We start from the raw sequence: 26,916 nt of genomic DNA on the forward strand, positions 1-26,916 counted from the left end.
TACAGGCTAGAGATCTCCACCTGTACTAGGCACCTGAGACTGTCACTGTGGTCAGTCGGGAAAAATGGACACTTCTTCAGAGCTGATCATCTTATCCAGAGGGACAAATACACATTTGGCCAGGTGAATTGTAAGCCAAAATACCTATTTTCTCTCCAGTGACAAATGTAATTAGGCAAGATGCTTAATTTCTTCAGTATAGATACCTAAATTGAATCTTAATCCCTATCCCCAGCCCAAAAGGTCTCCAAAGGATGATGGGAGACTCTGCATATCTGCAAAATAAAATTTTGGTTGGATATTACAGCTGTATATTCTTCTGAAAAAAATAGCTATCAGAGAAGTTACCATTGCAATAAAGAAATTTCTTTTGGAAACGTTTTGAGTGCTTGGCCACCACCCGTAAATAGAGACCAGCATCTGGAAAACACAGCCTCCTAGCTAAATAGTCAAGAAGCAGTTAATAGGTTCTCACAGAAAAGTTAAAAAATATTTTGAAAACAATGTTTTGAGACTCTGATAAAACAATATTTTTCCATTCTGATGAAACAATATTTATCCATTTAATTTAACAGAAAATGGTTACAGTGAAGACAGCATAAGCACATGGGTTATTGTACTTGCAGTCGTGTTTTCAATTGTTGGTTTTATTCTCCTGGTCATTATTATTGTGGTTGTCGTACGCTGCTGCTGCCTGAAGAAAGGTAAGTGGACCTTCACAATTGGCATATGCATTAAAAAGTATCTTAAATTAGGTATAAATCTACTACTTATGACAGTCCTTGTGTAGTGCAAAGACCTGTAAGCAGAAATGCAAGCAGACTAATCATGCTTTTAACCAAGACCTCCTTAAGATGCTCCTTTGCTCTTTCTCCTATAACTCGGTCCCAAAGTAGTCTGTGGTACAGTTTTGCTACCCACGTTAACAAGAAGGGCGTTTCAGGACCACGTTAACTTCCAATGACGTATAGTTCCTGTGCTGAGGTTCTCTGTTTAAACTCATCTTCAGGGCTGTGATCCTGATTTCCAATTAATTTGTAAGCTGTTCTGCTGGACTATTGCACAGTCCTGGAAATAAGGAGGAGAGATGCTCCCGTGGTAGCTGGAGCACAGTGCACTCTCGGAGAGGAGCTCTCCAGTAGGTCGCGTTTTATTTTCTAGCATTTTAAATACATTTTTCTTTCCCCCCTCAGGATCCTCGTACGAAAGCGAAGCAAGGTAAGCTGAATAAGGTGGGAACAGCAGGCTGCCTGCCTCCGGGTCCCGGGCGTTTGCCGTCACGTCCACAGGAGGTCACTGTGAGCCCAGCAGCGGGGCCCGGGGCTCCGCGGCACATTGGCAGGCAAATAAAATAATAAAATAAAACAAAACATAACAAAACAAAATAAATAAGATAAAGTAAAATAAAACTAAACAAAATAAAATAAAAATAAACAAAACAAAATTAAAAATATAATAAGCTGCCCTGCTGGTGAGTGTTGACGCTTAATCAAGTGATTACCAGGCACACTTGAATACCAAGCTGTTGGTACATCATTGCACAGAGTTGGAAAATGTTAAAAATCATGAGCTGATGAGTTTGAGTATTAAGGTCCTATCCTTCAGCGGTAGTGCAGCTCTAACAGCAATGTCAGTGGGGTTACCGGAGTTATTTTTCTAAGCTGTTAGGGAGCGGTGTAAATTCATGCACAGCTTGAGCTTGCAGGGCATTTATCTCCCTGTCTCTTAATGAGTTTACAAAATGTTACGACACCTTGCCTCTCAATTTGGTAATACCTAGCTTCATTAACGGCCTCTTGTGGGGAAATTTTGTGAAGGTCTGTTGGCAGATTTCCATTTATACACTATTTTTGGACATGAAATAAAATAAAAACAATACTGTTTTCTCCTGAGGAAACAATGCTAATCATACCATGCCATGCCAGTAAGCTTCCATGTGACTTCTTAGTTTATGATGCTTAATCGATCATTTTACCAAGTGCAGCTATATAAATAGGGCAGGACTACATCAGCAGGGAACGGGAGGTCAAAAGCAAGTGCAACTTGCATATCGGTTTTGGTACAAATACAACACTACAAAGCCTTTTTGCTTCAATTCTGACCTGGTTGTGCCAAAAGCCCTTTGCAAGGGTCAACCCTGCTACGACAAAATCAATTGTACGTTCAGGGAGGCATTTAGCCAGCCGCAGGGACTGCTATGGCCACGTCCGTGCCCTCCCTGGGTCCCTGCCTCGCCAGTGCTGCTCCCAGAGGGTCTGCACACTGCCTTCTTACAGGCAACATGAACAGGCCCAGAGGAGGGCTTAGCATTACTTTTTCCCCATGTCTTTGAATGTGGTCTAGAGCAAATATCGTTATATCCTCATGAAAAAATCTTAGTACAGTAAAGCTCCTATTTTCCCATTAACTTGAATCATGAGTTATCATTCCAGCTTCGTAAAAGTTGCTTACAGCCTGAGAGTTAAGCAAAAGCTAAAGCACATGCTTAAGCACTGGGATGAGTCCAGGTTTTATGGATTAGCTGGGACAAGTCAGTGTTGACAGTTGCACAAAGGCTTAGTGGTTTTTTTTTGTTTTTTTTTTTGGGGGGGGGCAGGAACCTACCAGCAGTAAAAAGAATTATGACTGTCCAGACTGTGGAAGCTATGTTGAGGTAGTAGTGAAGAAATAGTGAGACCAAAGATATATTGTTTTAATTCCTACAACGTTTATTTTTAACTTGGCTGGTTATTTTTCTGTACCTCCCACAGTTTTTTGTAACTGATTTTGGCTTAGCTACAATGCTGGATTTGTTGAGACCTAAAGATCAGATAAAATAGACTGAAAACCGTCATGTGGAGGTAGTACTCCTAAACAATTGCTATCTCCTATCAACCATGACAGGTTTCTTAGTGGTATTTAAGACGTCTATCTCCTAAAAAAAAAGCAACCATGTAGTCACAACTGGCTAGTCAGACTTCTGTGTGCATCAGAAATACTCATCTGAAGCTCTACAGACCTGTAAAGTGATTCTTACTGAACATAAATAAGTTGATGCAACAGTTTCCACAAGTACAGCTAACCAAGAATATTTCCCTCTTTCCCTACAAGTGGCTGGATCATCATAGTCCTGCCATCAATTTATGCTGGCCACGCTATAAAGCGAGGCAAAGATGGACCTGGGATTATCCCAGAGAGGAATCTGTGGTTAGAACAAAAGAATAGTAGCGTTTTTCCTAGCATAAGTTTTGAGTAAAATGCCCTCTTTTCTCAGTGTGTAGCTCTGCAGGTCACCTCTGCAAGTTCAGAGATGTGTAACTTTAACCAAAGAAGTTCTATCAACTTCCCTGTGACTACGTTCATGTGCACAGTAAATTAACTCTGGGGTGTACAGGTGAATCACTTGAGAGCCAAACTGTGTTGATGTGAGCTGGCATGCTTTCTTATTGCAATTGGGTGGGTTCAGTCAAAAATTATGACTTGCTGTAGGTGACTTGATTGGTGTTCCCTTATTGGGCCACTGACTATCCGGTCACTCAGAGATAAAAATTAATTTCCTACAAAGCCTGTGATCTGGAACAGAGTCTTCACTCTGACAACATTGCCCACTCTATTTTCCTTCTTGCTGGTAAAGCAGCTGATGGAAACTTTCTATCTAGAACTTCATAAGTAGTATTTATATAGGACAAGATTTGCAGTAGCTGAATATTTGTAAGGCCCAGATGTATTTTGCAGCTATTTTTTTAGAAGTAGGACATGTAATATTTTATCTGTTGCCTACTACCCAGGAGTTCTCATATGATAATGAAGTTCTAATGACAGTGTTTTTTTTTTCTAGGAAAATTTCAACTACAAAGAAAACAGATGGCCATGCAGAAAAAAGGCAAAGGAATGGTAGCGAAAATGAGGGATACATTCCAGAGGAACCACAGCACACAGAACAAATCCCTAGTGAGTGAATTACATATTGTCAAGCTGTTTCTCAACACGGGCACACGCATGTTTGGATAACGCATCATGTAATTAAATAACAAGATTCCACAACGACTTGTGAAGGACGTGTTCTCATAAAATTTTGGATCACTGGAGTACAGTCCTTCAAAAGTATTGAGAAAACATTCAAGTTCTTTGGAGCTGAATTTAGTTGTAATTATGTTTTGTTTTGTTTTTAATGACTTTGTTCTTCCAAATACTTTTGAGGGCAACTACTGGACTACTATGATTGTTGATTTAGGCAACATTTTGCACATTGGACTGAAAAACAAAAAAACAAAAAAAAAGCAACAAAACACAAACCAACCAAACATAAAAGGAATTAAAAAAAAAAAAAGAAGAAAGAAAATGAAAAAAAAATAATCCATGGGAAACACAGGAGACATGACAATTGACATTTTGAAGAAGTTCTTTTCATTCAGTTAGCTCCTGGGACTTGTGCTACATCCCTGACTACAGCTGAATCTCTGAAGGTTTTAATGCTCATTCATTATTAGTTTTTTTGATTTTTTTGTTAATAGCTTTTTCCTGCCCATGCAACTGAAAAATAATAATATTTTTGTTAGTTAATTGTCCTGGTTTCAGTTAGGACAGAGTTAATTTTCCTCCTAGTAGCTGGCAGGGTGCTATGTTTTGGATTAGAATGAGAAGAGCGCTGATAACATGCTGATGTTTTAATTGTTGTAGAGCAGTGCTTACACCAAGCCAAGGACTTTTCAGCCTCTCTCTGTCCTGCTAGCGAGCAGGCTAGGGATGCAGCAGGAGCTGGGAGGGGACAGACCCAGGACAGCTGACCCAAACTGGCCAAAGGGGTATTCCATACCATCTGACGTCATGCTGAACAATATATAGGGGTAGCTAGCCGGGGTGGAGGGGGGGCCGGCTGCTCGGGGATAGGCTGGGCATCGGTCAATGGGTGGTGAGCAATTGCATTGTGCATCACTTATTTCGTACACATTATTACTATTAATACTATTATTATTATTATTATTATTGTTGTTATTCTTTTCCCTGTCTTAATAAACTGTCTTTATCTCAACTCACAGACTTCACTTTCCTGTTTCTCTCCCCCATCCCGGAGAGGGAGGGGGGAGGGTGAGCGAACGGCTGTGTGGTGTTTGACTGCCAGCCGGGCTAAACCACAACATTAATTCAATCAGTTATTGCAAGGTCCGTCTGTGCAACATTATTGTCCAAAGTATTCCCTTTGGTAATGATATTTCAGGATAGCGTATCACTATCCTCACATTACTTTCAGAGAGTGTTTCCATATTCTTGGGGAATGATATAGCCATGGGTAAGAGAATGCATCCATTTGTTGTGCTGAGTAGCATAATGCATTGTCTCCAGCAGTTATACCATAACAAGACACATAACAGAGGAAGGAGGTCCTTATACATGTCTTTCCTTCCACTCCTTTCCCTGTCTCTAGCCCAAGTAATTCCACGAAAAAGAGAAGCAATGAAGCCCGGTTTCCAGTCTCACCTGTTGACATGAAAGACTTTGAATATGTCAAAATTTCTGAGACTGTCCAATAAGTTCAAATGCTATTGAGCTACTGAAGTGGGTGGAGATTTACATCCACAGTGAGCATAAGCAGATATTGTTAATTTCCTTAAGAAACCAGGCTTGCAACTACATTTTACGGCAATGGTTCTTACGAATTTTATTCATCTGTGGTCTCTATAGAATAGTTGCTGCACAGTGACTGCAGAGCCATGACAGGGTAGAACATACAGACAGATAGAGGGGCAGGGGTTGGAAGAAGTCTTGTTTTCAAATGGCTTATGTTTTCCACATGAAAAGAGTTGAGCAACCATTCTTTACAGTCCTTTTCCTCACATTGCTGACTTCATTAATAAAAATATGCTAGTGAATTATGATTTTCCTGATAAATGACTAAGGCATTATAAATTCTAGTCCTTAAGCACAAAGCCTCTTCAAAAGCAAATGTAAATCTCCACCAAATCTTTACCCACCACTTGCATTTAGAACTGCATTATTATCAAAACGTTTAATCAAACACTTAATGGCATAAAATTATTGTGCAGAGTCTATAATCCAGGCATATACCCTTGTCTCTCTAACAAATAAATTGTGAAGAAATAAGTACAGTGGAAAGATTTCAAGAGCATGTGGTATTGTAAAATGTAGCAGGTTCAAAAAATAAAAGGAAAACTAAGATAAACCCAGACAAATTGATTCTGCTGGCTTCTAGATAGGCTTCTTTCATATTCATTAACTAGTGTTTGGCTGAGAATATTAAAGCATATTTAGCTGTATTCCTGAATGGCTTGTGGTTCATACTACAGTGGATACTGAATAACAGTAATTTTGTATATTCTTATTACAGGAATTGTCCCTCCTCCTCCAATGTCTACAAAGTTCACTGTCCGTGATGCAGATTTACAAACCAGTTCTGTACTAAAGGTAATTGTAATGCTGATATCTTGATTTTTTTTTTTCCACACAGTGCGTATTGTACTTTAACCAAACATAGATTTTGGGTGGATGTAGATGTTTAAACTCAATTACAGCTGTAATTGGATAAGTGGAATGATCCCTTAAAGCATTCCTGAATCTTCTGTTTATAATGATGCATGCCTTGTGTTTTAGTCTTGCATTTAGATTGATTTATTAGTGGGTGGGAGGAGGGGGAGAAACAGACACCCCAGATATTTGGAAGAAATGTCTAATAATGCTTTAGCCACCATCTGTTCTCCCCAGATCCCTGTTACATCTTTCTCCCCACCTCCTAGGCTAAAGCTAAAGAGTCACAGACTGCTCCTCCTCAGTCTGTCTCCTTTTTCATTTCCACTGCTGCTCATATTTTTCTTCTCCAGATGTCAGGGAGGCCTTTCTCCCAGCACAGTGGGTAGCCCTGACTAGGACAGACTTGCCATAGGAAAAGGCAGTTGTCTTCTCATCATTTCAAGGATTAAAAAATCACCTTCTCTCTCACCAGTCCACTTGATACCACTAATTAAATCTTCCAGCCTCACCAGACAGAATAACTCTTGCTCAGCTTTTGAGATATCACCTCTGCATACATTAATGTGGAGGTTTGCTTTGCTCCAGGTGTGTAATAATGCTGGACAGCTGTTACACATGTACTGCTGCAAAAGTAGATGTCTGCAATGTTTTTTTTTCCCCAGTCACCAGGCTGGACAAGGTGTGGACATGAGATGGAAGCACAGTTGAGTGTGGAGCTTGATGTTCCTTTATAAACAAAATCCAGTGCAGATGCAGTCGATAAATGTGCTTTTTCTCTGGATAATTTAAAGATCACATTTTCCAATTGCACTTCCACACTGCAGAAGTTTCTTCAGTCAGGAACTTTGCACCCATCTAAGAGACCTTTGGTATCTCAGCAGAAAATGGTGGAAGGGGAAGCAAGGAGCTAACACCCAGTCCACTCTCATGTGTTTTCCCCTTTCCACAAGGCTAAAAGCATAAAGAAGCAGGGTTCAGTTTTTATTCCTCTACTTCTTTCATCCTCATCTGCCCCTATTCTGAATTGTGGTGCTAGGCTCTCAGCTTCTTGCACAACAGCAACATGGATCTTAATTTATGCCATACATTTGTAAAATAGATTTAATATCTTCATGATGCTTTTTTTTTTTTTTTTGCCAATATTCTCTTGGGAAAGTAGCAGTGATGTGGTACGAAGTTCACCATTCAACACAACGATAACTCGTTTATTTTTGAAGATATGTTTCAACATGTGCAATGCAGAAATCTGTCTTGAGATGACATTGCATATAAATCATAGCAGAGTATGTCTAGTTCTTGCAGCACACAATGAAATTTAGGAAGTACTCAATCCATGATTAAAGCAATGATCACAATAATAACAGTAAAAATAATAGGAATGATAATGATGTATCTGTAGCTGGTAGTTATTATGTTTGACATTAATTACTTGTTAAACAAAATATTATTAATGTGAAGGTGAAAAGCATGCACCACACAGCTGAGGGTTGAAACATGAAGCTGAAACACAAAGGTGCAGCCCTCTATGTCAGATGCTAGGTGGGATGGCCTAGGAGGTCCTTTGCAGCCCAGTATCTAGGGAAACTTTGAAACCCATCAGAGAGACACAGCATAGAGTTGAACCATTTCTGTTAAACCGCTTGTCCCTGGGCAATGTTTGGTACTAGTCTGCTAAGGGGCTTCTAGTTGCTTTGGTAACTGCATGCAGATTTTTGAAAGATATCGAGAGATAATTTGCAGGTGAAAATTATTTATATATTTTCTAATATGTTGAAGGAATATTTAGCAATCTAAAAATGGCTTGTGAACACAAACTATTTCTCAGTGTGAAAGGGCTTCTCAGCATTTTGTGATGGCACCGTCTTGTACATACAGGAGCTGATAAAGGAAATGCAAATATTGTCTGATGAATGTTTACCTAAAATTGTGGATTTACAGTCCATGATTTAGTTTTATGGGATTATATAGAAACGTAGTGAAACATTTCCCAGGCAAAATACAGTGTTTTTGTCTTTTACATTCATAACCTTCCCTGATAAATGCAAAAGCTCTCTTTTCTGACAAAGAGGTGAGTTACTGGATGCATTTTAATAAAGTTCAATCACCACTGTAGCGAATATATTGCATAATAAATGTTGTGGTGCTCCTTCATTATAACACATTTCTTGTCTAGCAGCAGAAATCAGGTGGCAAGCCATTTAACTGTTTGCTGATAAGTTGTGTTTCTTGGTTCCCTTTCCCTATATGGATACCGGAAATATTCCCGAAGGATTTTTGGGGAATTATTTTTTTGGATTTTTTAATGAGAAATGGAGGGAGAACCAGGGAGAACCAAGACAAAGAGGGATTGCTCAGACAATTTTCTGCAGTCAAGGAGGTTTTATAGGGTTGGACTCCAGCAAGTTACCATTCTCTCTCCTGGGTAATCAGGAAAAATGAGCAAACATCTGTGTGGTGCTTCCATGGGGGTCAATAAGAAGTGAAGAACCCAGGTTCTCCCTCAGGAGCAGTGTGGGGAGGGAACAAGGAGCCCAGCTACTGATGGAAAGAGTCATGGAGACCGAAGACCTAAATCTTTGTCTCTCCCTCTCCGGAAGGTGAAGTTAAGATTTCTGTATCTGGCTTCCTTGAAACCTTAGGGGATCAGGATTCACCACAGCAACAAGGCCAGAAAATAGGGCCAAATGGGCAAAATTTGAATGGAATTCAGAATTAAAATTAGAAGAAACTCATGGATGTGGGGACAAGATGGAAAGCAGGGCAATCATGGTGAATGAAGATTTTTCAACTTAGTATTTTGAATGGGCAAGGGCAAACATACCTACTACACAGTACGTTTCCCCCACCACCAGGAGAAAACTAGATGGAAAGTTTCAGCTTGTATAAGCTCCACCAGCACAGACTGGAGGCATTAGAAATCTCCCTGGGTCTCTGAGGGCATCAGCTTTAAATTTGATACCTTCTGTTCCATATGTAAAAGGATCCAGTTTTAAATGATTTGAGAGATTAATGGGGACTCAGTATCAAAGATTTTGCTCCCTCAGAAGTCCTTGCCCATTGACCCAACCTGGTACAAAGCCTGAAACACCTGCTGGGTCTCACAGTAAAAGGTGACAACAGAAATTCATGTAGGTGTAGGCCAATCAAACTCATTGAGTCAGAAACTAAAGCAAAATGTTCACAGAAGATAAATGTTGTCCAGTAATTGCACTGACAAATTCACAACATGAACAAAAGATCTGGCAAGTCTTCTCAGGGAAAAGTAATGCGTAAGTGAAGGAGAAGGGGGAAAAAAAAAGAAAAGAAAAAAAAAAAGATGTGCTAGACATTAAAAAAATGAGGAATATCGAACTAAATTATTGAGCTGAGGAAAAAATTACCAGCCACTAGAAAAGGAGGCCAGGAGCATCAGTCAGGGGTGCTGGAAGGTCCTCTTTTTGATTACATTAGCCAAGAAAAGGTCAAATGGAGAGTAGAGTTACCGGCTGCTGCTTAATTGCATATTTTGTTACTGTCAGCAATGGCAGGAGAGCAATCCTTGCTCCCAGTACCAGGGCTGAGCTGCAGGCCAAGTGCCCAGGGGGCTGTTTCATACTCCCTGACCCACTACAGAGAGCTCCGTCCAAAACCCAAGTGCAGTGTGGGGGATCCTTCAGCCTGCCTCCGGCAGATTTTGGGGTAGCCCCATGACCAGCTTAGCCTGAGCAAGGGCCATAGGGCCACCTCAGAGGAGTGGCGATGTTGCAAGTCCCACTGCTAGAAAAGGAGCTCTAGGGACTCAGGATCTTGCAGGACTGGACAGTCTCCTACACAAGAATCATAATTAGTCCATTTAATATGCCATAAATGTCTATGATAAATCAGACCATTTTGTTAAAGGGAGTGCTCGTTTACAGTGGGACAGACTCACCCCTGCTGTAATTCAGCTGACTTCAGCAGAGCTACCCAAGGCTTGGATTGACCACCACAGCCACACTCTTCAGTCCAGACTGAGTCACTGTTAATGGGGACGGATCTATTTTTCTCCTTAACTACTCCAAATGACACTCTATAAACTGCAAACATTATGTAGTTGTGGTTGTGGTTGTGGTTTTATACCGAGGAGGTAATGAGTGATAGATTGTAGCTACATTTATTGCATTGTATATAACTGCTCTGACTCCGTGGATTGTTTGAGAAGAAAAATTAAGCCATCAAAATTAAATTAAAAGACCAATAAAACAGAAATATAAACCATTGACAGCAAATAATTTTACCCTTACTGGTGAAATGTACTATAGAGTATGTCATGTTATGACATTCATTGGTCAGCATACCTTGATTAAGAGAGTAATAAATATTGATGATGCAGATGTGGAAAAGCAGGTGCAGCTTGAAGACTGAAGTATAATTTTTCCCAAGTGTCTGTGGCAGAAGGGGAGGGGTGAAGCTCCATGGGTGGGAACAAACGACAAAGAAGTAAGAAGGAATTGCCAGTTTGTGTGTCTGTTGATGGACAGGGAAATGTGCTGAGTGTACTAAGAGCTGACAGGATGGAACTGGTTTGCTATTTGAAGCAATGGTGTATCTAAAATATTTTGAGGATATCCAGAGTTTTTGGGTGGGTGTTTTCCTGTAAATGAAATGAATTTAGAAAGAGAATTAAAAACTGAGGGAAGGGGGAAAAATAACCTTCAGAAAGCTGTGCCTCCATGATTTTTTGTTCTAGCAGTTAGCAGAATGTGTGATGCATGCAGACACATTTGGAAGTACTCCTACCACATTAATTTCAGCAATTTGTTCTAATGCAGTTAGACTTGGATTTTTTTGGCTGGCTAATAGCAGGCAAAGCCTTCAGCTTGTCACATATTTCCACAGCGGCAGTGTCTGAGGAGCTGCCATCTGTCAAATCAATTTAGAGATCAGAGCCCTGTTTCATAATGCCAGATGTGTGTTCATCATTCATATCACTGATGTCATATGGGTTGCACAAATGACTACAACATGCTTGCAGTAGCAGAAGTCCTTTCTTCATTGACTGAGGAACAGTATCCAAGACATCATCAAAGGATTCAACCCTGCAATCAGCTGATACACACACTCATTTTGCCCTCTGATTCACCCATGTATTGCTGGAAGAGCTGAAAGAGATGGAAAGATCTGGGCATCTATTTCCCCAACCAAACCACCAAACTATGCAACACTTTTCCCAGTGTAATAGTTCCTTTATACTAATCCCTATAAAAAGGCATCCGGGGCAGAATGACAGTCAACAGGCAGGTTTTGAAATGAATCAGGAAATGAAGTTTAGGTCAGTGAACCAGCAGACCCAATTTCAGCAGAGTTATACATAGCTAACTATAACCTCAGTGAGGCTATACTACTTCAGAGAAAGCTCCACAGAAAATGGGACAGTAGCCATCATGAATTGATTGGAATTCATGAAATTCTTCATTAATTGATATCACAGCACAGTGAGAATAAAATGTAAGTAACACAGAGCATTTGCTCTAAAGCAGGTAACAATGGAAGACGGAGCAAGGCAGAGAGGAACTTGGTCCATTGTGGGCACAGTCCCCACCCCAGCAGCAAATTTGCTGCTCAGTTCCTTCTTTGGTGGAGAGGAGAAATGGCACGACAAGGTAGGGACTGGAAGGCTCAGCTTTGCAGATGAGATTTTTAAGGCAAAAGAGGAATACAGGGGTTACATTTTCCCAAGTGCTATCAGATAGGGAAGAATAGTGCAGTTTAGACCCAGCTGGTGCAAGTCCTCAGGCTGCCTCCTATTCATAAGCACACACAAAACAGGATCTTCTGTAGTATGGCCTCCTAGTGGCCATAAACACTGCCTCTTTCATCAGCATTATCTGATTGCCTTCCTGGTTAGTGTCTTTTTCTTCCTTCTGTAAATCTGGGTGCAAGAATATTTTTGTGCAACAAGTTCTTGGAAGTGTTCCCACCCCCATATTTTGTGAAATATAGGATTCAAATAATTACCTATGCCAGGAATTTTCAGAGACAGCGTTCAGTGAGACGTTCTTGGATTCCCTCTGCAATTTTCCAGTTATTCTGTATGTGAACTAGTTCAGTATACTTTATACTCAAAGGACAATGTAGAGTATCTGGGAATGCTTGCTTTCCACAAATATAGCACTTGCCTTCAGCTTTTTCCAGCTGTTCTTTTTTTGTTGTTCTACTCTACTTGTTAATTTTTCTGAAGGAGCGGTGGCAGAGAGCATCTCGAAACCTCTGACCTAGTGAGAATGCCAGCCTTAACAGACCTGGAACTGAAGGACCAGGAAATGCCAAATAACTGTTCTGCAATAAACGGAGCAAATCACATCATATATTAATCTCCCGGGTAACACAGACCAGAGGAAACTTCTCACGTGCTCTGGAAATGAATGAGTGATGTCTCTGTTGAGCACCACTAAGGTCTTTGGGCTATCGCTGAACTATAAGAAATTAAGAGCAGCAGAGAGATCTTGGAAAAGGTCTTTTGAGCAGAGACAGGAAATCCTGTTACTTCCCAGAGCACCGCTCCTCTCTGCTGAAATAAACAGTAAAGGAGGGTAAATTTGGAAAACAGCAGCATGTTCTTGCAACAAAAAAAGAGGGGGGAGGGGAGCGAACAGGGTTGTGTTTAGAACAGAAGGCATCTGTCTTATGAAATGTTTCTAGGATAGTTATATTTATCCCATGGTTTTCCTTGAGGTGCTGGGACTCATTAAATACCAGAGAAATGTTGTCCACATTTGTTATCTAACATTTTCCTCTACGGCTTATTCAATAATGTAGAGGTACTAGATACATTATTCATGATGTTTCATACTGGAAGAATACCAAGGCAATACAGGCTGTACATGATTAATGATTGAGAAACAAACTATATGAAGTTTGGTCAATAGTTGGGAACCAGCGTAGGCTTGATAAAAATTTCAGCTGGGAAGAAAAGCGAAATTTCCATTAATGTCCAAGGGACTGAGACCAGGTGGGAAAATGTAAGGAACAGTAGCCAGCAGCAGAAGCATGTAAGTAATCGGGACTGGAAAACCACAGCATTGATTTCAAATGAGGACAGCGTTTTCAAAACTGCCAAGCTGATCTCACTGGGGTCAGCTTGAAAACACTGCTGTCGGTGGAAGCAGAATGATGCTAGTCATGGGAACTTTAAAAAAAGCCAGCCTTGGATAAACATGGAGATGTTGAGAATGTTCTTTCAGGTGCATGAAATATTGGCATGCTTATTGTTGCAATTTCCAGTGTATTAGGAAAGCATGTTGAGCTTTTGTTAGATGTTACGTTAGATGTTGAGCTTTTATTACAGCTTATGGGTTATTTTCTTTAAGAAAACTGGAGGGGAAATGCCCAACACCATCTTCTGCTTGGAATAATAAAGACTGCAGAGCACACAAGTTCTTAGATAGCATAAGACCAATTAATGAATTCCCAAAACTGCCATCGGTGCGTTGCACGTGAGAGTTATATAAGTTTTTTTTTGGTTTTGTTCTGCCGTTCCTCCTTTTCTTTGTATTTAGATTTTGAGTGGGTTGCTGATGATAGATTTAATTTTGTCATAACGCTTTGGGGTGAGGGGTGGCAGGTAACCTCCTGAGGACCCTTGTGGGACTGCTTTTCTAGGATTTATTTTAGTTCTATAACTGCTTTTATTCTGTCCTAGGGGCAACCTCAAAGACGTAATGATCATCCGGTCAGCCCAAAGAAAATTAGAAACGTGACACATGTTTAGAATGGACTTCTGGAAATTCCTCTATCAGCTGCATTTTATACATTTGGACGGCTTACTGTGGCCAAGAAAGGTCACCACCAGTTCTCTCAAATTATAGATTATTTTTGTGTTTATTTATCATGTAATGAAATAAAATTGCAACCTCTGCAATGTAGCATATGATAGCTCAGCAAAATAATGGACACAAATGGCAGCCTTAAATTCAGAGACAATGAGTTTGATGGGACTCTACAACAACAAGAATCTGGTTTGGAACTCGAAGGAATCACCAAAACTCCTATCAGACAGAAATATCAGGTTATCCACAGCAAGTTCAAGGACTGGAACTGTTAGTGATTGATTAGCTCAGAAGAATACTGGTTAATAAACTATCTATTGCTTTTTTTAAAATTTACATACAGCTGATCATCTCAAGCTCATAGATCAACCGCATTTTTCAGTTCCTGTTCTGTAATAAAACCAAGGGAAGTTTTCATCAGGGCTGTTTCAAAATTTCTAACAAAAATATCTGTGGATCAGAAGTGATTTTTTTTTTTATAAATGAATACATTCTTTTGTTAAAGGTATTTGTCTTAAAAATGTTGTTCCAGTGTTAAATAAAAAGCAATTACCCATATGCCAAAAATCCTGTTTTGACTGAAAGGCAAAAATCTTGAGCTGAAAAATATGGATCTGAAAATCCTGATTTTTAAGAGTTGCTGCTTAATGCTTTATGTCTCTGTTCTACTTGTGGGCTGAGTTTGGCAGCCAAATGATGTGGGTCACAACAAAGGGTGGCTGTTCCCAATCTAAAAACTATGGTTTCATTAAAAAAACTCTTAAATATATCTTTTTTTTTTTTTTTTTTTTTTTTTTTTACGCAAAGACAAACTTCTTTCAGAAAAACAAGTTCTTTTCCAGTGTGCTCATCCTTCTACCCACTCAAGGCATTCTGAATTATTCAGCGTTTTGCATGCTAATCTTTTGTATGAACCAATGCAGGTGCTCTTTGAATGCTGAAAGAAGTTGCTGCATCTCAGTGATAATCTGTGTAATGAAAATAAGATATTTGCAACCTAATCTCAGGAAAAAAAAATGTTATTTTGCATGTTTAGCATTTAGGATCTCATTAAATTGTGACGGATTTTGCACTGCTAGTCACATTTTCATTCAGTCTGTCAGAACAAGCACTGGGACTAATTCATCATCTGCCATGTGCAATTGTATCAAAAGCTCTTTCAGATTCTGTCCATCTCCACTGTTTCTGTCTTGTTTGGTTAAGGAGGAGCTTTGAAATGTATTCCCTTTGAATATAATTGTACCAAAAACATGTTATGTAAATAACTATAGTGTTTTACAGAGAAAATATAAGTAATTTACACTGTGAAATCTTTTTTTTTTTTTTTTTTTTTTCTGAAATAACCATGCATTGAGAGAAAGATCTGTCATATTCTGGTATGAGTATTGGTATTGCTGACAACTCCTAGTTGCTCTTGCAGCCCAATGTAGCCTAAAAAAAACAACAAAAATCCACTTTATTACAGAAATACCCATTGCACAAGACAGACGGGTCAAGGGTAACACCAGCGTGTGACCTGGGGGTAAAAGCCATAGACCTTTGGCTTTCTGTGCACATGCATGGTTAGCAAGCCTCCTCTCATCAGAAGAGTAACTGTGCAGTACAGAAATGAAAACTGGATGGAAGCAGTTGTTTTCCTCCAGAAAGCATTCATTCATTAGAATGCATTTTGAAAAGGAATCAAAATAGACTGTGTTGCTTATCTCAGAGTCCTTGTTTTCAAGCTTAGCTTTGATATTGTTTGGTGCCACATTAACGTAGCCAACCTTGAACTGAAGACAATTTTTTCTCCATTTAATCTGTATCCTTCCACATTAGTCAAAAAATGGTTGCGTTGAGGACAGCAGCAAGAGGACACATGCTGTGAGCCAAAAGAGGGACTCCTGTGTCAATACCATGGTGCTGTCCATGCTGGTGAGTCCTCATGGAGACTTCCACGCTGGTACTTGAGGCTCCTTGGAGGACACCAGCAGTGCTTCCTGAATCATTTTTTTGGCTGTGGTTGGGCCAAAGCACCTCCCAGCACTGCTGTTGAATGAACGAGACAATGTCAGGTCCCTCATTTGGGAATTGTGTGGGAGACCCTTCCCCACCAACAGCTCCGAGCTGTCGCAGTCAGATGTCCAGGGCCCTCCAGCTGTGCACCTTGCTCCAGAGTGCCACGTTTGCCCCAGGGACCACTTGCCAGCAGATGATTGCCAGTGGATAACACATGGCATCTACAGGAACTACACCTCACTGACTGCACACCTCGATGACTATGGCAAGTGGGTGTTTTTTTTTTTTTTTTTCTCACCTATAGGTACAACAACCATGGAAACATGCCTGATAAACAGAGTCTGGAGCAGTTTTCCTTCCTGCGAGCTACAAGAAAGCATCCCACACAGCTATGGTATACTCTTAACAGAATTAGCATGAGGTTAAAAATTCTTATAGTGTCCGTGAAATTTATAGTTGGAAGGTTCCAGCATTTGTATGCTTCCAGATTTGTTTTCCTCAGGCATGCTATACAGCCTGTATATCATCTCCAGTACTAGCTGTTAGTTATGTTTGCAAATAGAGCTCTACAAACAACAATACATAAAATACAGAGACAATTTTTAGCACTGGGGGAATATGAAATATGCAGGCACTTTCAGAAGACAGAGTAGGCTAAAAATATTGAATTTCAGGCACTTTATGGAGACACCAATCTTTTGAACACATGCATCTTGATTTATAATTATGACTTGGGGGACATTTTAGTAATCTAGAAGTACCTAGTTTTTTACTGCTCACAGACTGTGTGCACAGTTTGATCGTATACAACCCTTCCACGTTCCCTTACAAAATGTTCTGATTTGAATTCCACTTGTGTGTACGATGAAAAAACGCATCAGAGACATCCAGCATTTCGTTCTGCAGCAAGGTTTCCTAAAGTTGTCCCTCCGGTTTTATATTTCACAGAGAATTCAGGCTACCTGAAGAGAAAGCCACTTAAAAATAACACTGGCTCCATGTGAAGGTTTCTTTTTACAATAAAAAAGCACCTCATGTGGGGTGAGCACAATCAACAGATGCACTCTTAGGAAAGGGTACGCACAATATTGACCAAACACTTGGTTTCTTACTGGTCTGATTGAATAGAGCTACTATTTTTGATATTTGTTTGGCAGTATATATAATATGTGCTGTTGCAAACCTACAATAGACCACTCTCAGTCAAGTACCTGGGCATCCCAGGTGGGTACTCCTTGCTTACCAGCCAACCAGCCTGGCTATCTCCTTCCTCACAAGGATGGACATCATCAGGAAGGACACAGCTTCTTACAAGCTCTCCTGAAACCAGAGTATGATCCCCTCAAAGTGTTGCAGATAACTCATCTTATTCCCCTGCCCATCCCAAGTGGGGCCCACCTCGTAACTCTCCCTCCCCGAATTTCTCTAAATCCCACACCTGCGTTCCCAGAAATACAATAAAATTAATCCAGTGGCCTCATGGTGCCTGTGTAAGTAAAACTAAGCAATCTGTATGCTCCAGAATGGTCTCTCATGGCCAACCTGTAACTGAAAGATTACCCTAGCTGCCAATAGGGGAACACTTCCCACAAAACATCTTTGGTATTTTAGTGCTCTTTTTCAGATCAGTCTCCAAAAGTCTGTGCTACAGAAGAGGCTGAGCAGAGAAATTCGTAGAGCCCCTTGACACGAAGGCGCACGCTCTCAGTAGATGTGACTGTCATGATTATACTCTCCTCCTACTCACCACGATTCGCTCTTGTTCCCCAGGCTGTGAACTAGCTGTCTCTTCCCCCCCTAGGTGATAAGTAGCTTTCTTTAACTTTCTAAACTTTCTCTGTCTCTCACTTTCCTCCCTCTTTACCATCCCCCCTTTTTTTTTTCCTCCACAGCTACCGAATACCTTTTCTTTAAACAAAGGGCTAATTGATACATATCTAATTAACATCTGAGCATTTGTTCTCAGCTTGTATTTAGCTTTGCAAATTGCTGCTTCTATTTCAGACCTAAGGAAGGGCTTGCATGTCAGAAAGCTTGTCTAGTATTTTCAGCGATGCCAGCTGATCCAATAAAACACACAACCTCTACCTGCATGCTCTGTCCTGCCTATGCACGGATGCTGATGCCCGTGTATTTCAATCATTGCACCCACTAGGATGTCAGGAGGACACTATGCAAATTTAAACTGACCTTCCTAAATTGCTGTTGGGAAAAAGTGGAGAGGTAACTGAGGGGATTTCCACTGTGACAGTAAAAGGCAGCCGGTCATTGATTTCTTAAATTCACCAAGGTGATGGAAAAGGCAGAGAGCATAAAAAAACTTGAGCTGGTTTCCCACATACTCAGCCCCTCCAATCCCAAGATATTTAGATTAACCAATGTAACCAATTAGATTAACCAGATGTAACCAATTAGAGAAAGAAGATGGTAAAATTAACCCAACATGGAAGCAAAAGCTTGTCAATAAAGAGGAAACAAAACAACATGTTATTGGTGGAGTGATGACAAGGAGGTGCAGGTTGCTAATAACTCCTTTGCATGATCCTAGAAATCGCTGATGGTTTATACTAGATTAGCACAGCTATTTATTTAAACAAGCATGGATATTTGCTGGCTCAGAGGCTATACAATAGGTTATTCCTTCTCAGTTCAGAGTGAATTTCAGTGTTCTCTCTCATATCAGAACTCATGTCACACAGATGCTATTTATGCTGCTTATTTGCTACCGTGGTATGATCACTCCCTTAAATGAGGGCTTACACTAAGTGCTTTTTCTCAAATAACGTTCCAGCAAAACACTCTGTTTGTTTTTGTTTTGGGGAAAGAATGCCAAAATCCATGGAAAACAATACTGAGATATTTTGACTCGAGAAGCCAGCCAGAGCCATCTTTGCTCTGCCCCCGTCTCATTAGCTTCTCGGCACAAAAAGCCCAGGGGCTGCTCTGACCTTGGATCGGCTCAGCTGTGCTATCGATCCCCTTCATCCCAGTGATGTCCCAGCTGGATACGGCTGCTGCAGTCTCAGCTCCACTGGCTTGGGCCACGTGCTCCCACTCCCTGGGTCCCTCTGCTGCACACACCAGTGTTGCTACCACTCATTTTAGACTTTGCAAGGGCAAAGGGAGACTTGGGAGTCAGACCTCCTGCCCCGTGGCTGGCAGGCTCTCAGAGATAGTGTCAGGCTGCATTTTTCTTTCCCAGGTCAGCAGGGATTCCCAAGGGGCGTTGAGCTGCCAGGTGTTGGGACTGCTTCATATCGCTCTTCAGAGACACGGGGCATCATTTAGATGTTTCCCGACTGTCCTTCCAAACAACAGGCAATGGATTTCCCTTGATGAGGCAACACATCTACTTGGTTTTACCACAAAGCTACACAATTTGATAAAAGAGCCCCATGCCCCATGGGTCTCAGCACTTCTCTTGCATGTTGTAGTGTTGATGCTGAAGCCAGTAACCACCATGAAGATGGCTAGTAGACAGCAAGAGTGGCGGGGCAGCAGCTCCTGCTGGAAAATTAGCCTGATGGATTCTCCAAGCTGGGCAGCCGCCTGCTTCATCACACAGCACGGGAGCACAAATAGTCTGCCACGTGCTCATGGAGGGAAGGATGAGACAAGCCATATGTCTTTATTAATCTGTGCTCTCTGAGCAACCTGTGTGTATCAGTGCAGCCCCTCACTCCTGTCACGCCGTGGTGCTGCCCTTAAACAGATGTCTGATGAAAATTGCTCACGTCCAGAAATCTCTCCTGTGCAATGCTCCCCTGCTGAGCAGCTATGGCTGTCACCTCTAAGCGACCCACATGTGAACTGTGCCACTGCAAATGTTTCATTTCCCTCAAGAAAGGTTTTCTCTTTCCTCTTGTTTGCAGATGTTTCTTCTCTCCCCCTCTGCCCTCAGTTTGCTGTCACCTCTCCTGGCGCCATGTGTTTAACCAGGAGCCCCGGGTCTGCTCAGCCGGCTGCGAAGCGCTGCAGGAGCCACATGGCATGGTGGAAATACCAAGGAAGGACATCTATATTTCTTTACCCTCAGTGGCCAGACTGCTGACAAGTTTTGCCCTGCATTGCAGATGCTCCTCAATTATTGCAATGAACCCCGTCACCAATAATTAATGAAGACTTTCTAATTCATGTTGGGAAGATCATCCAACAAACTCGGGGAGGTTTCCTTTCATCTCTTGCTACGCTCAGCAGCTTCACAGCTAATAAGTTACAAAGCCTTAGCTTCCTTAATTTCAACAGCTAATTCCTTTTAACAGAGCAGAGGTAGACACAATTAAAGCCAGACGATTATGAAGCTGGTGATGTTGCCCTGAAATGGAAGCTGTAAGAAGAGCCACGAGCTACGGTTACTGACAGCGCATGACTAAAGTCACTCTGCTTCTAGTTGTTAATTTTGCTGTTGGCTAAGATCTGCTTAGCAGACACCTATGTCCTTTGTGCCCTTTGTAGCTGCTTAATGGCCAAAGCTGACAGTGGGCAAGGGAGTGACAGCGCACGCTGCCTCGTATTTTCTGTACGTTTAGTCTTCCAGGGGAGCACTGCTCCCAGACATGCTCACGGGTCATTGACCATCTTAACTCGAAACACCAACTCAATAGCCTATAATTGCAACTATTTGCATGCAAGTGCTAGACTGTAGCTACGCTATTTTTTTCCTACTGTAGCTGCACAGTGCAGAGTATTCAGCTCGCACTGCCTAAGCTGATGTTATGCTGGAGACCGCATAGGTAAGAGTTCATTGAACTCGCTTTGCTCCTGTTGCCGTGTTTTCTGCTTCACAAAATGTTGTCAAATGAATAAAATTGCTAGCACAGGGTTGCCGGCTTTTTTCCTGTGAAGGAGGAAGAGGACTTTATGAAGGCGTAGTGATCTTACAAAAAGGTCAGTTGGCATAATCAACAATTTAAGGTTACATCTATTATCATGCTTTCAATTTCATTACCCCAATTAATGATTCCTCCCTCTGGGTTAGAACTGGCATTTCAGTGCACAGAGCACAGCGAATCTCATCAGTCAGGTACATTTTTGAATGTACTTTATGGCCAAGATAATTTATAATATGAAAACTCAAAAGGACATAATGGTTACTTTGTTCTCTAGGCATCAGTCATGCACTTCTATGAATTAGAAATGCATAAACTGGAACAAGGGGAATAAACATCTAATATGGAAATGGGCTCGACTTGGGATGTTTACGTACTTGCCCATCTTTTTACATTATATTAACTGAAACAAATAAGAAACATTCTGCCCGAGCTTTTAGCGACAGTCCAAAATAGTTCCCCCTCCTTTGCAGCACGGAGGGAGGAAAGTGAGCAAGGAAGGGGAGGGAAAAGCACATTTCAGCAGCAGAAAGCAGAAAGAAGCTGACTGTCATGTCTTTGCTGTTGCAAATCAAACCTCATTCATTTGAAACCATTTTGTTCAGACACTACACCGAAGATCCTCTGGAGTGACTGGGGCAAGATACCGGTGTATTCTGCTAACAACTCTCCCAAGAGTCAGTCATGCAGGACTTGCTTTCTAGCTTTATACTAATCATAATTGCTTTTTCCCATTGAACCCCATATATTCCTGATATGCTCTCCATAGGGCAGCGATAGCATTTTCTCACTGCTTTCTAATACAGAATTTAAATGTGGTCTAAGCAGATAAGTGGCGAACTGTTTATGGATGCAGAACAGAGAGCTCAATTAACCATCCTGCTTAATGAGGTACTACTGGGTATCACCCAAGAGCTCGAGGATATGTACAAAGTATGCTTTCACCTGCCTCTTACTCCTTGTCCTGATCAGTGCCTTGCCACGCTGAGCTCTCAAGAATGAACAACAACAACAAACCCCATTGGGAAGTGAGGCTTCAGGATTCATTAAAGACACTGAGTCAAACCACAGGCTAGGCAGGAGCAGCAGAGTTTTCTCACCGCACCCAGGACCAATATTTGGCAGCCTTTGCCCTCAGGGCCTGGGTTGGGAGGTTTCCTGCCTCCCATACAGCTTGGGCATGGGTCACAGCCCTAGAAGTGCTGTGGCTTCCAGGGATACACTGAGGGGCACTTCTATGAAACCCTTTGAAACAAGAAGCAAGGTAGGTTTCTGCTCATCAAAATGGCAACGCCCTCTGTAAAAGCAGTTAGCAAGTTTTTGGCCTTCCCTGGATAAGAGATATGTTATTTAATACCTTTCTTCAATATCAGGTGAGCTCTACAGTTGCATAATGTCATTAAAGTTTCAGCTTCTGAAGCTTCAAATACAAAGAGATGATAAACTAAATATTTAAGAGAACCTGGGTTTAGATTCCACTGACCTTCAGAAACTCCTAGTAATTTCTATAAACTGATCTACTAATTATTCATAAAAACAAAATGCCTGAAAAGAATGTAAATACAGGACTATTACTGAATTTTACAGCTGGGAAAAGAGTTAGTCTGCATGTTAGTACCCTGCCACTCTGCCAAGTCCGCTGAAGAACCTAACCTGCTTCTAATTGTCTTAAAACAACTTATTATTATTATTATTTCCTGGTAATATAGGATGTAGGGGGCACTGGGCTTTTGTTTTCGTCAAATCATAGTGTCGCAGGGTTAATGCCAGACCCTTCTATACTTCATCGCACCACAGCCGCCCAGGGACGAATTACAGGAGAACGCATTAAATATAAGGGTGCTTTTTTTCCTAGTGCTAAGTAACACGAGGCAGCTATTTTTAATTTCTGTGCAGCAGCAAGTGTTGAACAAGCTACATGTGACCTAGCTTGCATTTTTATGAGGGAGGATAAGAAACAAAGTTTGTAGAAACTGCACAGTGCCGGTTACCCAGACCATGAGGCTGGAATTGGCGGATCCCATGACTTGGCCTTCTTCTCACCCTCTCCCATTGCCATCTGTAGAAGTTTTTCATCTTTTAGGGGAAGGGTTTCGGTCTGGTTCCTAAGGGAACAGACACAATAGCTGAGAAAAAAGCTTGAGTGCTTTCTTTTCCCTCAGCCAACTAGAAAGTTAAAGGAGGGGGAGAGAGAGCAAAAGAGAGATGCTCTGCTGGGACACAAATCAAGGCCGTCACTGGTGTCCTGAAATTCCTGGAGGGAAACTTGTCCTCTCATGGTCTGCGGAGAGATACCCAAGGGCTCAGCCCTCCAAGCTTGCCATTGTTCTTTCTTCTGTGTTTTGGAAATGCCGCCGAGGAAAACTCTGTTCTGAATAAAACGGCACTGTGGTGAGTCAGGACAGAGAACCACGTCTCTTTTGTGTTCACGGATCTATTTTAGAGTTATGTTGACCTTTACAAGAACCTCTACTTAATAACACCTCAATTAGAGATACTGGGTCAGAGAGAGAGCGCTTTCTAGCAGATGTGGAAGGTAGACAAGGCCCTCCAAAAAGTCATCAGCCATTCAATTGAAATGTCACCACTAGCCCATAGGAAATGGCTGAACGAGACATTATTATTGATAACAGGGACATTATAGAAGAAAGATGAAGGAAACAGATCTAAGCATTTATTCTCTTTTAAAAGCGAGATGCTTTTGCTGAGAAGTCATTTATTCCCATTAGTTTGCTGTTAGTTCCTTTTATTTCCATCTCTATTTTAACATTTCTAAGGAAAACTAAACCAAACCCAAATAATTTCATTTAAAAAGACTGTCAAATGAGCCACATCTGCTCCTCTGGTTACTCATACTGGTAGCTCATCAGAGCTACTCATCTGGTTAGGTCTTTAGATGCTGAACACGCATAGCTGTTTTCTTCTCTCAGATTTTGTCTTCTTTCCCTTCCCTCCCTCATACTCCTCTCAGCAAACTAACCATTGCCATAAGGAGAGATTTAACTCAGTGACACGGAACGGGCTATGTTAAAGTGCTTGTTTTTGTATCTCTGAGTATGCCCGTTGCTAAATGGATATTTCTAGAAGCCAGTGCAATTTATCTTGGTCTGTTGTCGCACTTCACGGCTCAGAAATCAAAAAGTGCTGATCCTACTTTTTCTTTGACCAGCTCCCTTTCTGAATGGTAACTAAATATTCTTACTTTGATAAGTGGAACAGATCCTATTTCGTGAATAAGCTGAAGGTAGGAAATAGGCCTAAGAGAGACCTCTTGGATAATCGAGTCCGTATTAGTTGTGAATCCCTGGAGGTGCTGAAGGCCAGGCTGGACGGGGCTTTGGGCAACCTGGTCTGGTGGGAGGTGTCCCTGCCCATGGCAGGAGCTGGAACCAGGTGGTCCTTAAAGTCCCTTCCAACCCAAACCATGTTATGAAATTATCTAGCTTCCTACCTCCAGCCAACCTCTTATACAATGGTAATTTTAACTAGTTCCATTTCTAAACCAGGTGCATAAGGGTAAAAAGGCACCAGAAGCTAAAGTTGAGAACTCTAAAACTTCAGATATCTATAAATATACCAGAAAAGATATTATGCAACGGAGACAAGTCTTTCTTCTTTTTATTGACCTTTTTTTTTTTTTTTTTTGTGTGAGCCCTAACACAATAAGCTTTTCCTTATCCATCTAACTATTTACTCTTGATTCATGCCCTAAGCTGGAGCATCCTGCACAGCAGAGGCAGGCTCCTGCCCTCTGAGACCATGAAGAACCCCAATTTGTGTTTGTATGAGGTAAGAGCAGAGCTGGAATACATTTGCACTGGGATCTTCATTTTGGCAGCCACCAATTATGGATCACTTGACCTGGTGACTTTAAATTCCTTTTACTGGAATATGTTATGTATAATTACTATCAATACAGCACTAAAATGTTTCTAGGGCAAGTGGAAAGAAAGGCTTTGGATGTCTTGAATTATTTTATTTTATTTTATTTTATTTTATTTTAATTTAATTTAATTTTATTTTATCCTGTAAAATGTCTCACAAAACTTGGGAGTGCTGTGACACAAAGATCAGAGGTTGTTTTGAAGCTTTTGCTCTGTGTAAAGATGAAAAGCAAACAGCACAGAAACCTTTCTGAACTTCAGCACTACGCTGCGATAGAGAACAAGAACAAGGAATCCAGTGGATCCAGCAATCACTGTAGCAGTGCTGTGTGGTGCACAATGGAGAGGGTTGTACAGCACTAGCACCACCTTTCATTTTTTGGTCAAACCAGCTTTCTGTAGTGGGGGTGGGAGAGAAGACTCTGATCCCTGAGCACTGGTTACCTTTGCAATGTACCTCAGCTCTTCTGAAGCTGGGAGCCTTCTAGATCCATCCTCTGAGCAGAACAGGGATTTAGTGAGTACACAGAGGGGAAAAGGCTCCCTGAACCCTGGCTCCTGTGCAACAGCCCAGGACCAATGAGACCCTCCTAGATGTCTTATCTCACCTTGACATTTGCTGTGTAAATTCATATGTGTACATATATATGGAACGGCTAATGCTCTCAGCTTGTATTGCAACAAAATCCTTCATTTTTGTAAGACACTACTGAGAATTTTAGGGGGACCAATTCAATTTTTTTCTTTGCTTGTTTAATCTAAAGGGCACAGAAAACACCAAGAGTTTGCCCTTAACCTTAATTTCTCCAAAGTCACTGAAGTAAGGGAAGGAGGTATGCTTTAAACTTCCTTCTCTCTCCACACTGCAAACTGTAATTGTTGTGGATCTTTTTAATCACATTAATTCCTTTGTCTGTATAGAGATTGAAAATTGTTAACTGATAATTAATATGTCTTTTTACCATTTAATTAAAAAGTTAACTGCCATGGGTAAGTGCCAAGTAACACCTGAATACTATACATTTTCGTATCCTTTCTCCTCTGCAAATCAAAAGCCAATAAAAGAGTCAAAACGCACAGCACACTTCAGGCTTTGAAAGGTTTCGGGAATTTGACTTAAACTGAGAGAGTGGCTTTCTTTACACCAAAGTTCAGGACACTTCTAGGAATTACATCCCTCAAAATTCTTTGTCCAGACTGGAGAATTGACACTTATATTTGGGTATTTTTTTTTAATTTTTTTTTTTTTTTAGGATAGAAGATGACTCATACTGTACAGTAAGTCATGTCATGCAAATCTCTGGAGAAAAGACTCAATTTTTCAAGATTATGTTTGAAATTATACTTGTGACACCGACAGCGGTAAGATTTTGTTGGAGCCATTGACTCATTGCTCTTGCATGGGAACAAAGGCTAGATTGTAACAAAGGCCTTAAGGCCCAGATCTTCAAAGGTATTTTGTTCCTCAACTACCCACAGCCATTAGCTTCTTAATTAAAAGGTAAAAAGGCATACTCATGGGAGCTAAGCCTGTGGAAAGTGCTTTTATTCTATATTTGCAATTTTTTAGTTGGGCAAATTAGCTGATATGTATGAACGACCAGTCACACGGTCTAGGTCTATGCTTGTTAAATCTATTGCTATCAAGGAGCAGACCAAAGCCAATAATTACAGCATGTTCTCTGTAATAAGGTCATGTTCCAGATCCCCTTCTGTTTTCCAGTATTCAAATGCACATCTTTCTGAAACAAGACCTTCCCATTTGAAATCAGCATCCTCGATTTCAGCTGCAACACAGATTTCCTTTTCTGAAAGTTTGTGTAAAGTTGTTCTACCCATCTCTTGAAAAATTCATAAAACGAAAAAGAGAAAGAGGCACTGGTTTCACTTCTGTGTACCAATCTCAAGCACTTGGAAACTTCAGCTTCTGCAGTCACAATCAAAATTCAAATC

At 41.0% G+C, this 26,916-nt stretch overlaps 1 protein-coding gene across 1 annotated transcript in view; it reads left to right on the plus strand.

The window, feature by feature from the left end:
* The window catches only part of IGSF5 (immunoglobulin superfamily member 5), a 30,704-nt gene extending 15,124 nt beyond the window's left edge, over nucleotides 1-15,580 (plus strand). The window contains exons 5-9 of the mRNA XM_040577806.1: nucleotides 576-704; nucleotides 1,194-1,218; nucleotides 3,818-3,930; nucleotides 6,326-6,402; nucleotides 14,126-15,580. Coding sequence (XP_040433740.1) covers nucleotides 576-704; nucleotides 1,194-1,218; nucleotides 3,818-3,930; nucleotides 6,326-6,402; nucleotides 14,126-14,194 — 413 coding nt within the window. The 3' untranslated portion in view covers nucleotides 14,195-15,580. The remainder of the gene's footprint in view (nucleotides 1-575; nucleotides 705-1,193; nucleotides 1,219-3,817; nucleotides 3,931-6,325; nucleotides 6,403-14,125) is intronic.
* The last annotated feature ends 11,336 nt before the right edge of the window (nucleotides 15,581-26,916 follow it).

This window comes from Cygnus olor, chromosome 1 (genome assembly GCF_009769625.2).
Source record: "Cygnus olor isolate bCygOlo1 chromosome 1, bCygOlo1.pri.v2, whole genome shotgun sequence".
Lineage (NCBI taxonomy): Eukaryota > Metazoa > Chordata > Aves > Anseriformes > Anatidae > Cygnus > Cygnus olor.